A 14,064-nucleotide genomic window follows, 5' to 3' on the forward strand; every position below is an offset into this window, starting at 1 on the left:
ATTGCCTCCAATGAGACTGGCTCCAAAAGCCAGTCTGCATCAGTTCTGCGTAGACCCCCATGCTGCATGTTGAAATGCCCAGCTTTACGGCAAAAACAAACGCGTTTACAGCCTGGTACAAGAAAGGGTTTTGGTCTCTTTAGCTAATTTCCCCGTTCATGACAACTCAACAGTGGGAGATTTTTTATATATCACTTTTACATTACTTTTTTGCAGCATAGCTTCTGTAGTCAATAATAATATTACTATTAGTCACAGGTATGTCTAAATACATTCTTCCCTTCTCTGCTTGGTGTACCTCCCTCCTCCTGTCCCTTGTTCCTCCTCCTCTTCCTGTTGAATTCTTACATTGATATAAACTGCTGAGTTGGCAGTAAAATCTTCATCTTTCACAGCGATGGTGGTATAGTGGTGAGCATAGCTGCCTTCCAAGCAGTTGACCCGGGTTCGATTCCCGGCCATCGCAGTTCTGTTTCCTTGTTCATAAAGCATTGCAAAAGACTGCAGTATGGTACGCATAATTAAGGGCATGGCTGCTTTGAGTGGCAGGTGGGTGCCGTCACAGGCAAGTCGCCACCATGGCGACAAAATTGCAATACTGCCCTTACAAACTGTCTGTGAAGCTCCTTGTGAGGTGATTAAATGAATGTTGTACTGTAGTGTACTTTTGGTGGAACACCTATGACATGTATCCATTTGATACCCCAACAACAGTTTCTCATCAGGGTGGTTGTCGTGGCTGAGTGGTGGTATAGTGGTGAGCATAGCTGCCTTCCAAGCTGTTGACCGGGGTTTCCCTGCCATCGCAGTTCTGTTTCCTTGTTTATAAATCAAGCGACAACCACTGGGGCTGAAAAATGAATGGAAAAAAACGCAGTTACTGGAATGGTCACTTGAGGCTGGCTCCAAAAGCGAGTCAATCAGTGGACACTCCCATGTTGAAATGCCCAACTTTACAGCAGAAATAAATGTGTAATCTCCCTGTTCATGACAACTGTATGGTGGTTGACTTCTTAGTTGGCAGTAAAATCCTCATCTTCCATAGCGATGGTGGTATAGTGGTGAGCATAGTTGCCAGTTGACCCGGGTTCGATTCCTGGCCATCTCAGTTCTGGTTCCTTGTTTATAAAGCAAGTGGCAACCTCCAGGACTGAAAAATGAAGCCAATGGCCACTTTAGGCTGGCTCCAAAATTGTAGACATACCATAGGCTTCCTTCAGGTCTGCTTATGAACCCTGCCATAGAATGCTTGTAAAGTGATTAAAAATTAGGGTTCTGTCAGTTGTTGAATAACAAGTGAAGGACATATGCAGTTCTTCATCTACATCATCCAAAGCCTGTTATATCATATTCCTGTGCTGCAGACCTTTGTTGTTGTTGAAAAACTATTAATGTGATAATCTGCCATGTGAAGCCTTTGCTTCTATGCAGAGGTTGAGAAAAGGCCGGATTGAATAAACAGTTTCCACACAATGGGATTTATCTTATTTTGCAGACATGGACTGTTACCAAGAATTGAGTGAGGATAAATGGCAGTGAGAAAGGGCCTATTCTTGTCAAAAAAGATTTAAAGTCAAAATGACATGAACTTTTTGCTAATTTGCATTTTAATGCAAAAATGCAAAAGACATTTTAAATCTTTTGTGTGTATGTTATGTTACAGGAAATTGTTTCATGGGTGATTCTATGAAAATTGAGAAGCCTCTTTATTGAAATATTCTCTGATTTTAAATGGTGATAAAATGGTACTATGTGTATAGTTTCATAATCATGAAACTTTGTATAATCTTATCATGCTTTAAACTGCTGTGAAACTACAGTAATTACTTCACTCAATGTAGTTTATAAGATTTAACAGTCATTCTTGATCTTCTAGAAACTTAACTTAAGGTCCATTTAGTACAGCTGCTTTTTGTTGAACTTTTAACTTTTGGTCCATGCAATACTTTCCTGAGAGTGAAAACTTGATGCTGCTATTGGTCTTTAGAGCCATTTCTAAACAAACTAATTTAAGCACGCTCTTTGCAGTGAAGGAACATGACTCATTAACGTGTTTTTAATGGTTTTTTGACAACAACACAGGTCTATGGCACAGAGGAATAAGATATATCAGACTTTGGATACACTGGAGACCTGTGGAATTTGTTCCCCATCACTTACATTTAAAGTGCATTATGAAGAGATCTTCCAATGGTCTGCATGAACAGGAGGAATGATTACGGAAAGAAAAACATTTCAATGTTCATTTGGGCGCCTAACTGTTATTTTAAGACAGACTTGAAAAATTGTGAACCCGACCTTTAAATTCTGAAGGCGCCGAAAATAATTTGGTCCAACTGTACATGAAGGCAGCATCAACAAACTCATGTGATTGGAGGAGAGAGGAGAAGAGGCGTGGTTAAAACCCTGGTAACCCGACACCCGCCGCACGCGCTGCTGCTCTGCCTGTAAACTTTCTCCACGAGACCGATCAGTTAGTTTAGTCAGTCAGTGAGCGCGCGGCGGACCGTTGGTCGTCCGGTGCCGTGTCCGTCTGTGTGCTTTAACGGAGCTCCTCCGTGCTTCGTTATGATTAAACATGTCTGATTAACTGTGTAACTCGGTGGTTTGGAGACGCGAGAGATAACATTAGAAGCCGGTAGTCGCAGGGATTTGGAGACATGGAGTCTGTGACCAAGTGGAGCCCGCAACAAGTGGTGGACTGGATGCGAGGTAAGGTCGCTCTCACATCGGTCACTTTTAAGGGGAAGCTAACGGTCGTGTGTGTGGTGTTTTTTTTTCTTTTGTAAATAACGGATATTTCTGTGCTTTATCTGCTGTTAGGGTTCAAGTTTAAAGTGTGTGTTGCTCCGCTGCATCTTCCCATCATTCAGCAACTTATTCTGTAACTTTAGAGCAACTTTGGTCCAATAAATCACTGATAGTGTAAATAATTTTAATGCAATGGCTTGTCTGGTGTTTCTTGTGGTTTGCAGCTTTTGTAGGAGAACTGCAGATGTATTCATGATGTAAAGCTGCAACAATTAGTCAATTAATTGTATGTGTTGTAGGGATGCACCTTGTCTGACTTTTTCAGTCCCAATAAGATACCGATATCTGGGCTTTGGGTATCAGCTGATACCATGTACTGATCCAATACCAGTGTTAAATCAATAATCTGTAAGCCTCACTGTGTGGAAGAGACTGGGATCATTTTATGTGGAAGGCAAAATCAGGCTTGATTTAAACATTGCTCTCCTAACTTTGTAAAATAAAACGTAACAAATAAATATATAGATACAAATTTACTGAATTGTTATTTATTAAAACAATGGTATCTGATACCAGATCGGCCTATTGTGACAGATACCTGATCCAGCTGTGTGAGTCAGTATCAGACCGATATCTGATATTAGTATCAGTATCAGTGCATTTCTAATTGGTTGCCGACTAATAAATGAACCGCATCAGTTTTGATCAGCCATCAATCATTTTGAGTCATTTTTTTTTTTAAAGAAAAAAAACCAAACAAATCATTTTCTACGTTTTATGGACCATGAAACTTATCGATTAATTGAGTTTAGTTGTTTAGTTTTAACATATTCATAGTATAAAATTATCATTTGAACGGTCATATAGCTAGCTGGGGTATCTGGTTATGATTAACTGGGGTTTTATATTTAAAGTTAAACTTAACTTGAAACAATAAGAGTTTGCTTCTCAGTTGATTATAATTGAAAGTTCAGGCTTGTTGTCCAGTGTTAGTCCCTGTATTAAAACTGTCAGTCAGTTTGGGAATGATAGCAGGTTATAGATTGAATTTTGGTGGTGGGACGACACGTTTTCTTTACATGTGGATCATGGATTGTGTTTTTTATATTAGCAGTACGGTTGGTGGTCATTCGGAAGTTGTGATACCAGACCTGAGTATTGGTACCGATTCCAAAACAGTTCTTTTTACCTCACTTAAACAACACTACAACAACTTTGCTAAACACGGTCTAAACTTTAAAATGATGGTTTCAATCAGGAAGTATCTGATTAAAGAATGAAACAAAGAAGTGAAAGAGAATCTGAATCTGAGTAAGCGTTTAAACTCTTAAAAGCTTTCGTTACGTTTCTGATACTGGATGCAACTCAGAAATTTTACATTTTGGTCAGTACTGAAAAATATTGAAGTCTGATATCGAGCCCTCGTCAGCTTAGCATGTTACTAACACTTTAAGCTGATGAAAATCTTTTAAAAATGATATGCAGGCAGCACATTTCTGCACAGATACTTGATCTTTGGCAATAACATCTCACTTAATCAGCTTCAGTGAATCTGTGTTCAGCTCAGTTAAACATGTCTGTTATCCTATAACATGCATGAAACAGTTATCACACAGTTGCAAAGTGTGTGTGTGTGTCTGTGTGTGTGTGTTGGCTCAGTAACAAGCCTGCTGGTTGATAGACTGACTGATAAGGAAAACCTCAATGCTTATTACACTGTTGACCTTTTTTATTGACTCATATTCTGCCCTCGGTACAGTCATACAGATGGTGGAAAAAAAACATGGTATGTGAATGGGATTCTCTCTCTCTCTCTCTCACACACACACACACACACACACACACACACACACAGACAGTTATAACAGTGTGTCATTAAGCAGTTAACAGGCCTGACTAGTTAACAGGTCAGCCATAAAATGACGATGAGGCCAGTAAATCTGGTTTGATAAGGATCTGTTCTTAATTAAGAGGTTTGAATAAGCAGCTGAATTGTTGATGTGTTGCAGTGCGAGAAGCCACAGTTTGTGCAATAATCACACATTTCTTTTACATTTCAACATTTGAGATTTTTTTGCATCCTGGAAAACATGGAATGATAACAAAAGGTCCTGAATTAACCTGGAAATGTTTTAATATGCAACATTACTATAGGTAATAGGAGTAGGTTGTTAAGTATGTAATGTATTTATTACTTAATGTCCCCTCAACACAGCTGGATGCTGAAATTCCAGCTGTGTTGAGGAACAAGTTGAATGTTCCTCAGTGAGGAGGCAGCCAGAGATGAGAACTGCTTGTCTGTTTGACTTTTAAACAGAGAAAAAAAAAATGTTTTCAGACAAATATGTTTCTATAAATATGTTTATGTGCTGGTACAGACACTCAGGTATCATCATTGGCTTTGTTAGTGAAACTTTTCAGATGCTACTGATCCCTAAAGAGGCTTCAGGCTCGCATGTTTTGTTTTGTTGGATCAGATGCTGTAAATCTGAGAGTCTCGTTCATTGTGGCGCTCTGACAGTCGGCGTGCGTCTCTGCGGCTTCACTCCGTCTTTGTACGAGTTGAATTTACTGTTGTGAGAAAGTGAGCATCCATTCAGGCCAGCTTGTCCTCTGACAGCGCACACACACACACACACACACACACACACATATCATTTAGCAGCATCGGCTAATGCAGAGCCGCTGCCGATCAATAGAGAGCCAGACAACAACAGCTCTTCACAGAGGTCTCCCCCCCCTCCACCCCCCCCGCCGTGTGGAGGGTCATAAGGTCACTGTGACAACTGACTGCCGTGGCAGCGCCATTCAAACACATCTGACTTTTGTTCTGCGTGAAAAGAGCGACAAACACTCACAGGTCAGTCACATGACCTGGATTTTTGTTGTGGCTCAATTAAAGCTAAAAAGGAATAGCTGGTTAATGATCAGTCAATCAACAGGATATATGGTGGCAAGTATTTAGATCATTGATTCATCAAGGATCAAAGAGCATCTTGTAGATTTTCTTTAAGAAATTAAGTGGCAGATTAATTGATTATGAAAACAATCATTAGTTGCAGCTTGATTCAATAAAGTTCTCTCCTTGTGTTTCCTTTCACTCTTTCTCGCTGTTAAACTTGTTTTTAATTTGCAGTTGTGCTTCATAAAGTGAAAGCAGAGTTCATGTTTCATCTGTGTTAAGATAAAAAGTCTTGTAATGAAATTACTGCAACAGTAAAATGATGAACAGACAGATTAAATGTTCTTGCAGAGTTAAAGTTGAATTTTGAATTAATTCCTTTAGAAACTAAATTTGTCATTGAACCACATCCTGCTGTAGCATCTACAGAGTAACTGCAGAGCGGTTAGTGTGTGTGTGTGTGTGTGTGTGTGTGTGTGTGTGTGTGTGTGTGTGGCAACAGTTTCTTTTCATGGGAGGTTCAGTCAGTCACATTAAAATCCTTCTGTTTGAACTGGACAGCAGAAACTTCATCCTTGCTGGGAATAAAAACAGCATTCCTACCAGTCCTGGAATAATTCTGGAAATCACAGAAGTTGGAGGTGTTTTCTCGGAGAGGGATAGACGGGATATTCAAGGAAGTTTCTGTGGGAGATTTCAGGGAACTAGATATTAATTTCTCGACTTGTAGGTGCATCAACTTAGACTGAAAAACAAGTTTGACAAATAAGGAAGGAGAGAAAATATTTCTGTCATCACTCCAGTAATCACTACTGCTGTCACTAATTTGTTCCAACAGTTAACTGACATGAATATTCCTTGTTTGGGAAAGTCATCGACTTGTTATATGAAAGTTATGTTGATATTCAGGGTGTCTGCATGTCCTGAAAAAGTCACATGCTGTTGTTTTTCGATTTGGTTGGTTAAAAGGTCTTAAATCATAAATCAAGGTGGATAAATCTTGCATAGACCTGCATCTTTATTGTACAGTAAAGGTATTGGCTGCTTGCCTTAAACAATGCAGGTGTGTCTTAAAACAACAGTCAGCTGTCCATATGAACAGTGAAAGAGGTTTTCCTCGCTGTAATCATTCCTCCTGTTCATACTGACCATTAGAAGATCCCTTCATAATGCACTTACAATGGAAGTGATGGGGGACAAAATCCACAGTCCTCCTTCTGTACAAAAATATATTTAAAAGTTTATCTGAAGCTAATATGAAGCTTCAGCGTCCAGATGAGTCAAATCAAGTAGATATCTTTCAACGTTACAGTCTTTTTAGTGCCAAAGTCCCTCTTTTTGTTATTATACTTCCACCGAAAGAGGGAGTTTGATGCTAAAAAAGACTGTAAATGTGTCAGATATCCACTTGATATGACTAACTCAGACTGATGAAGCCTCAGATAAACTTCACATTTTTGTACTAAATGACTGTGTGGACACTGTTTATTTTGTCCTCCATCACTTAGATGGAAAGCACATTTGAAGGGGATCTTTTAACAGCCAGTATGAACAAGAGGAATGATTACAGCCTCTTTCACTGTTCATATGGACATCTGACTGTTGTTTTAAGACACACCTGAATAATTAAAGGCAAGCAGCCATACAAGATCTTCGCCAAAATAAACACCGTCTACAATTAGTTCACTTCCTGTTATACACGAGGAAATATCTGATCAACGACTCATTCAATAAGACCAAGAATCTGATCAGACATTCATGCCAACTTTTGATTGTTTTAAAATACTCAATGACACACTTGAAAAACTATTGAGGTTTGATTCACAGCCAATCTGCACCAAAACAAACCGTCTGTTACGGCAGCTGTTAGATCAGCGTGTTTCTCCGTGTTTGAACCCTTGAGGCGTTTTTTTTAATCGTCACTGCAGCAAACCGATCACACAGCTGTAGCTCGGAGGTAAACACATACATCTCAGGGATCGTGCTCGGCGTGTTCGGACAAATCCACATACTTCTCCGCTCGTCTGGCAGGTGCAGTCACACATCGCGGCGTAAATGACGACAGGCTGGCAGAGTTTAAGAGGATGGATGTGAAAACAAGGTGACACATCCAGTTCTCTTTATGAAAGGGTGTGTGTGCGGAGGGGAAAAAGGCCAATAAATGAGGAGACTGAAGTTTACAAGAGCTCTGAGCAGGAATATCTTTATACCACCGATGTGTGATGACAGAGACAACTAAGCAAATATCTTTTGGTTTCGGAGTCTTGGTCAGACATTTGATGACATCACTGCGAGTGTAAGGAAATAGCAGCGGGCATTTTTCACTATTTTTGGATACTTTGTAGACGAAACAATCTTGACTGCTGTTTGGGGAAAAAACAAGACATTTGAGGATGTCAGATTGGGTTTTGGGAAACAGCATTTTTAAACATTTCCTGACATTTTATAGACCAAATAACTAAATAATTACATATGAATCAATAATGAAGACAATCATCAGTTGCTGACCTAATTAAGGAACTTATAAATAAAGTTGTACTATCAGGAAGTGGCTTAAAAGTTGTCCTAGTTGTAAATGTTGCATTATGATCCTTTTTATCTGACAGTTAGGCTATCTCTTTGACCTCTTGACTACTTATGGTTTATTAATTTATTTGCTGTGTGTTAATTTAATATAATCTGAAATCCCAGACACTGATTCCCAAGTTATCGTATCATCACATTATGATGAGAGTTGGTTAAATATTATATTAGTATTAAATAAGTATTGTTATATCTAATTTTTATCTGTGTTTCCCAAAAACAGGGTTAGGGTTAGGAGTCAGACTAAAGGGTTAGGGTTAGGAGTCAGACAAAAGGCAGCTATCTGGAGGTAAAAAACAGCAAAATAAATAATATTCGCCCCAAACCTCAACCCATGAAGTTATTATTTTTCTGTTTTTTGACCTTTGGATTGCTGCCTTTTTTCCCTACCCAAAGTAATTCTTTTGAAATTCGAAGCACAACAATAATTGAAGAGTAAATATTCATCACTTTGACATGTTTTCTCAGCAAATATCAGCTCTGCTCTCAGCAGTAGTCTCAAAATCTAGTTAAACATTCAATCAAAAAGTAGTCAAATCTAGATTTAGAGTGTAAAATATGTAATCTACTGTACATCTAGATTATATGGACATTAAATCAAATTACATGGAGTATGTATAGTAGTGTATGAGGAAATTCTGTATACACCAAACACAGATCTCCATTGCTTGGTCCATGGTTTGGTTTTCCACTAAATTCACCTTTTTAAGACGTTTTGTGAAACCTCTTCAACCCCCGAGTGTATAAAAACCTCTTCACCTCCAACAGATTTGTAATCTCCATCTGATAAGAACTGACAGTTTGAAGTTAGTTTGTAAAATCAGGTTGTTTTTATGCACTTTTACTCCCTCTTGATGCTGTTTTGCCAAAATAAACGTATCAAGTCTGAAAATAGCGAAGAGCAGCCAGAACTCACTTCACAAGAAGAACTTTATCTTACAGAGATCATCCTGCCGTGTCTCCATTTTTTATCTTTGAGATTAAGGAAGGAAGGTCAGAGGTCATACTGTAAGACCCAGACAGATATTTTAATGGTAGTTTTTAAACAGTGTAAATTAATTTAGCTGTAAAAAGCCACACACAGCTTGAAGTATGATATCTATAACCTGGTTGTATCACTGAACCTTCCCAACATTAACTGTAGAAAACTAATTGTAATACTGTACAGTCTCAGTTTCAACTAAGGGTCATTTTCAAAGGTGGTTTTCTTTACTTTAGTGATTTGTGTGAGAAAGTTGACTTTGTTGCATGTTTGCATGTTGCATGTGCAGCAGGTAAATAAGTCATGTGACTCCCAAAATGGCTCAAATGTTAATTAGGAGTTTGTCATCCTTCTAGTAAATGGGTGTGTGTCTTATCGATTGTTGATGCTCTGAAAGGTGGAGTCAAATGAGGTAATAATACAATATAATATGATACTATAACAGATAAAACAGCCAAGGTTCAACATTGTAAAGCTGCAGCCTGTAAATGTTTGTTCTCTTCCTGCTGTGGTGTTCATACCGTAAAATAATACAGGAAGTAACAGTGGAATATGAAAATATGAATATCTGTTCTCATGTATCTATTGTGGTTTGTGGTTTTTGGTTGCTGGTGGTGACTTCCAACACATCAGTAAACAAACTCCTGTATGCACCTGTCTCCAACAGACAGGACTCAGACAGGTTTACTCATCAGCTGGAACGAATCCAAATCAACATTTTATCCCGTAAAACGAGATAACAGAAACTCTTCAACTTCACCTGATAGGGAGGATCTGAAATACACAAGATGAGGTTCCCATTGGATCCAGAGCATGAAGGCTGGTTGTTTACTCAGCGGGAGGACGAACTCTTAACTGTCACCTGAGAACATCATCGGACCAAATGTACAGTCGTCCAGCAGGCAGATGTCAACTTAAGACAGTGTTTTGACTGCAGTGTTAGTACGTCTCAATTACAGAAGTGCAACAATACACTACATGGTCAAAAGTCGACATTCTGGTTCATCCCAAAGGTGTTCGATGGGGTTGAGGTCAAAGCTCCGGTGTGGAGCAACTTCACCTGCCTGCACAAACTCTTTCTTTATGGACCTGACATTACCTCAATAATGGTCTCGTGGCATTACAGGGCCACACCCAGACCAACAGCACCAGTACTAAAGTACACATGAGTATGTGGCCATATAATATTAAAAATAAAGGTGACTAAGCATTCACTGTGACGTATGATCTGTCAAAGTCTCTTTTCATAGAAATAAACTGAAAGCAATGGTTCCCTGGAATTGAGGAAGTCAATATTCAAACTGATAAATTATTTGGAAAATGACCAGCAGAGGATTTGTATTTAAAGAGATAAAATGTGCAAAACCATAAAACATGTCGCGCTAACACACGTCCTCTGATCAAGAGAATAGGAGTACTGGTGATGTTAGTGTTCATGTGTTGTTGGATGTTGTGAATGAGGTCACTGTTGAGTGATGAGCAGTTGTTAAATAAACGACTGCCTGTAAACTATGTGGAAAAGTGTGTTAGTGTGTGGTAGAGCTGCAATGATTAGTTGATTAATTGATTAGTCAATTGACAGGAAATGAATCAGCATCTATTTTGATAATCAAATAATTGTTTTAGTCTTTTTTTTTTTTTTTTGGAAAATGCCAAACACTTGCTGGTTTTAGCTTCTCCAATTTTAAACTTTTATGTGTCATACAATTCACAATTTTATGAATTTTTATAGACAAAGTGATTAAATCAAGAAAATAATCATCAGATTAATTATGAAAACAATGGTTAGTTGCAGCTCTAATGTGTAGATTGTTTTATGATAAAACCAAACTGTTATTACAGTCCTCACACCACTTCAAACAATGTAAATATGATTAACAGTAGATGCAACCAGAATTATTGTATGTGTATGTGGACGGATTGTCCTGTCAGGTGATTCCAGTGAAAACCAAACAGCAGAAATGTTTTTCCTTTCCTTGCAGTTGGTATCCCACCCAACATCAGTTTCTCACCTTATTATTTAACATCAGTTTCTTGTCTTATCCCACCTAACAGCAGTTTCTTATCAGCTAAACTGAGTCAGCCAGATTCCCTACACTGAGCTCCTTTTCCTGCTTTTTTAAATTTATTTATTATTTATGAGCAACTTTGACGTCGTTCAGGAGTGAGAGTGTCTGTCTCAGACTCTGCGACCTACATACTATACCTATACCATATCACAATGTTGTAAATTTATAATAAGAAAATAGGGATCAAACCAACATTTTTCCTTGTTTGTCAACGTTCTATAAATGATTTGTTTTCAATGATCTGATAAATGGTTTTGTCTATAAAATGTCCAAATGTCAGATGCAAAAATGTGGACCCCAAATGGCTTTATTGGGTTGGAAAACAGTCAAAAAACACCCAAATGTATTCAGTTTCACTGGAGAGCTGCAACGATTAGCTAGTTGATCGACAGAAAATTGAATGCAGCAACTATTTGGATAATCAAATTATCATTGAAGTCATTTTTAAAGGCAAAAATGTCAAACATTTGCTGGTTGCAGCTTCTCAAATGTGAAGATTTGTAGCTTTGTGTGTCAAACATGATGGTAAACTGAATTTTTTGGGTGTTTGGACTGTTGATCAGTCAAAACAAGACCTTTGAAGACATCACCAGGGGCTCTAAGAAATTATGGGAAATTTTACAGGAAACAAAACAAGGAGACAAAACAAGTAATCCATTAATCAAGAAAATAAACCGGCAGATTGTTCGATATTTTCATTGATTTAAAACTGAGAACAGAATAATTTGTGATGACAGAAGAGCATGGTAGTGAGAAATATCTTCTCATGTTCCTGCTAATGTGTGTCAGAAAGTCTGTGGGAACTGAGCTGTATTAGTCAGTATTATAACTGTAATTCATGCTATGCCTTATTAAAGGATCCTAGTAAAGCAGATTGTGAGATTTGTTCAACCTGCGTCAGAACTGAAAGCTCAACGTCATGAAAAACCGAATGATTAAAACCTGCAGGGCAAGTTTTTCTATTATCATTCATAGAGGAAGTGAAATAAACAGCTGTGGTTTTCAGAACTAATAAAAACAAAAGAGGAAACCATGCAAATAAGAGTAAAGGAGTACAGTGATGTAAAACTGGTAACAGCTGTAACAGTAGGATGGCAGGTTGATGTATTCCCTTATTTTTCATTGCGGTACAGTTCTATGGTTTGCTGTGTGGGTCTGCTGGTTGGTTCACCACTTTGGTCCAAATCAAAATTTCTTGACAACCTTTTGGATGGATTTCTACAGAGTTTGGTCCAAACATTCATGTTCTTCAGAGGGTCAATATCTTTGACTTTGTTGAACCCCTGAGATTCAACCATCAGGTCAAAGTTTCACTCAGTTTATAACAACTCCTGTTAGCTGTAGCTGGATTTGAAAGTGAATAATGTGATAACTTGGCCGATGTTGAAATTGCACACTAAACAAAGTCACATGAACATGATAAACATAAGCATATTAGGGTGACAAATTGCCACAAATGGACTCCAGACTAGATGTACGTATCAAGGTGTGACACATTTATTTTAGGGCCTGAATGTAGTGACTGAGACCACAATGACTCGTTTAAAAAAAAAAAAAAAAAAAGATTGACCTAGTATTTCTAGAGAGAAGTTAATTAAGGTGCTTCTGCTTTGGCTTCAGTCTAGAGCCGTGGTAGTTGTTGTAAGTTCTAGAGACATGACAGAGATCATCAAAGCAAACAGGAAGCTCCTGAAGGTTTGAATACTTGTATGTGAATGCACAATTACATTTTATTTATCATAAGTTTGCAAAAAGAATTCTAAAAATGTTTACACTTTGATATAATGGGTTATTAGGTTAATTTGGCAATTCATTCTTGTGAAATCTTACAGTAACACGTTATATTAGTTGTTACTTTACTTTCGTTACTCAATCGTCAGCTCCGTCTTTAATATTTACTGACCATCCAACAGCTAGCGTTAGCGTAGCCACAGTGACATCACACTCCCTCCAACTCTGAACTAAACAAGCGTCAGGTGACTCCTGAATGTAGGCGTACCTGTGGCTAACGTTAGCATGCCAGCTAACAACACACAGCATGTGAATAAGAGACCACACTGATATCAACCCTCCAGTAATCCCAGTAAGACAGTGAGCACAGAGCGTTACTGGGATTAGTAACTGTTATATTACCACTGAATTTGAAACTGTAATCACTTCCTCTACTCGTTATGCCCCATCAGTAGTAAGAACAGAGAAGAACAGGTGTGAGAAAATGTGTCTCCATTTTCATCCATTCAGCAGTTTTGACCTCCGTTGTCTAATTAACATGTCTGGACCCTCCATTCCAGTTGACCTACACCAGTGTCCTGCTGCTGCTGCTGCTGCTGGTTGAACTGGGCTGTCTGTATGGGACCACACAGCTCAGCTATGCACACCATGAACTCCCACAATTCCTGTTTGTTTGACTTTAGAAGACGCCTGAGCAGAAATCTGCACAACGCTCAAGGAAATCCTTTTTCCTCTTGAATGGTATTTGTTCAGCAGAGAGTTCCCCCCTCTGCCTTGTACTGCTGAGATGAATGGCCTGGGTGTGTGTGTGTGTGTGTGTGTGTGTGTGTGTGTGTGTGTGTGTGTGATATAGTGTTGGGTTTGACAGAGGCCCTGTAAAGCTGTGAATAGCCTCAGTGCTTTTCTGCCACTTTTCCTCTCTGCTCTCCGCCCTCGTCCTGTTGTGATGGAGGTGGGGGTAAATAAATATTCCTTTTGTTGCCCCCAGCTGGGGAGCGTCGGGTCCGAACTCCGTTTTTGTGCTTCAACCGACATAAAGCACGCCA

At 38.7% G+C, this 14,064-nt stretch overlaps 1 protein-coding gene and 1 non-coding gene across 2 annotated transcripts in view; both read left to right on the top strand.

The window, feature by feature from the left end:
* Positions 1 to 394: 394 nt before the first annotated feature.
* Positions 395 to 466, top strand: trnag-ucc. The gene has a single exon. It is a non-coding gene; the product is annotated as a tRNA-Gly (tRNA).
* Positions 467 to 2,436: 1,970 nt separating this feature from the next.
* cnksr3 (cnksr family member 3) overlaps positions 2,437 to 14,064 on the top strand; it is a 60,332-nt gene continuing 48,704 nt past the window's right edge. Inside the window, exon 1 of the mRNA XM_044329817.1 lies at positions 2,437 to 2,712. Coding sequence (XP_044185752.1) covers positions 2,661 to 2,712 — 52 coding nt within the window. The 5' untranslated portion in view covers positions 2,437 to 2,660. The remainder of the gene's footprint in view (positions 2,713 to 14,064) is intronic.

This window comes from Thunnus albacares, chromosome 16 (assembly GCF_914725855.1).
Source record: "Thunnus albacares chromosome 16, fThuAlb1.1, whole genome shotgun sequence".
Taxonomy (NCBI): domain Eukaryota; kingdom Metazoa; phylum Chordata; class Actinopteri; order Scombriformes; family Scombridae; genus Thunnus; species Thunnus albacares.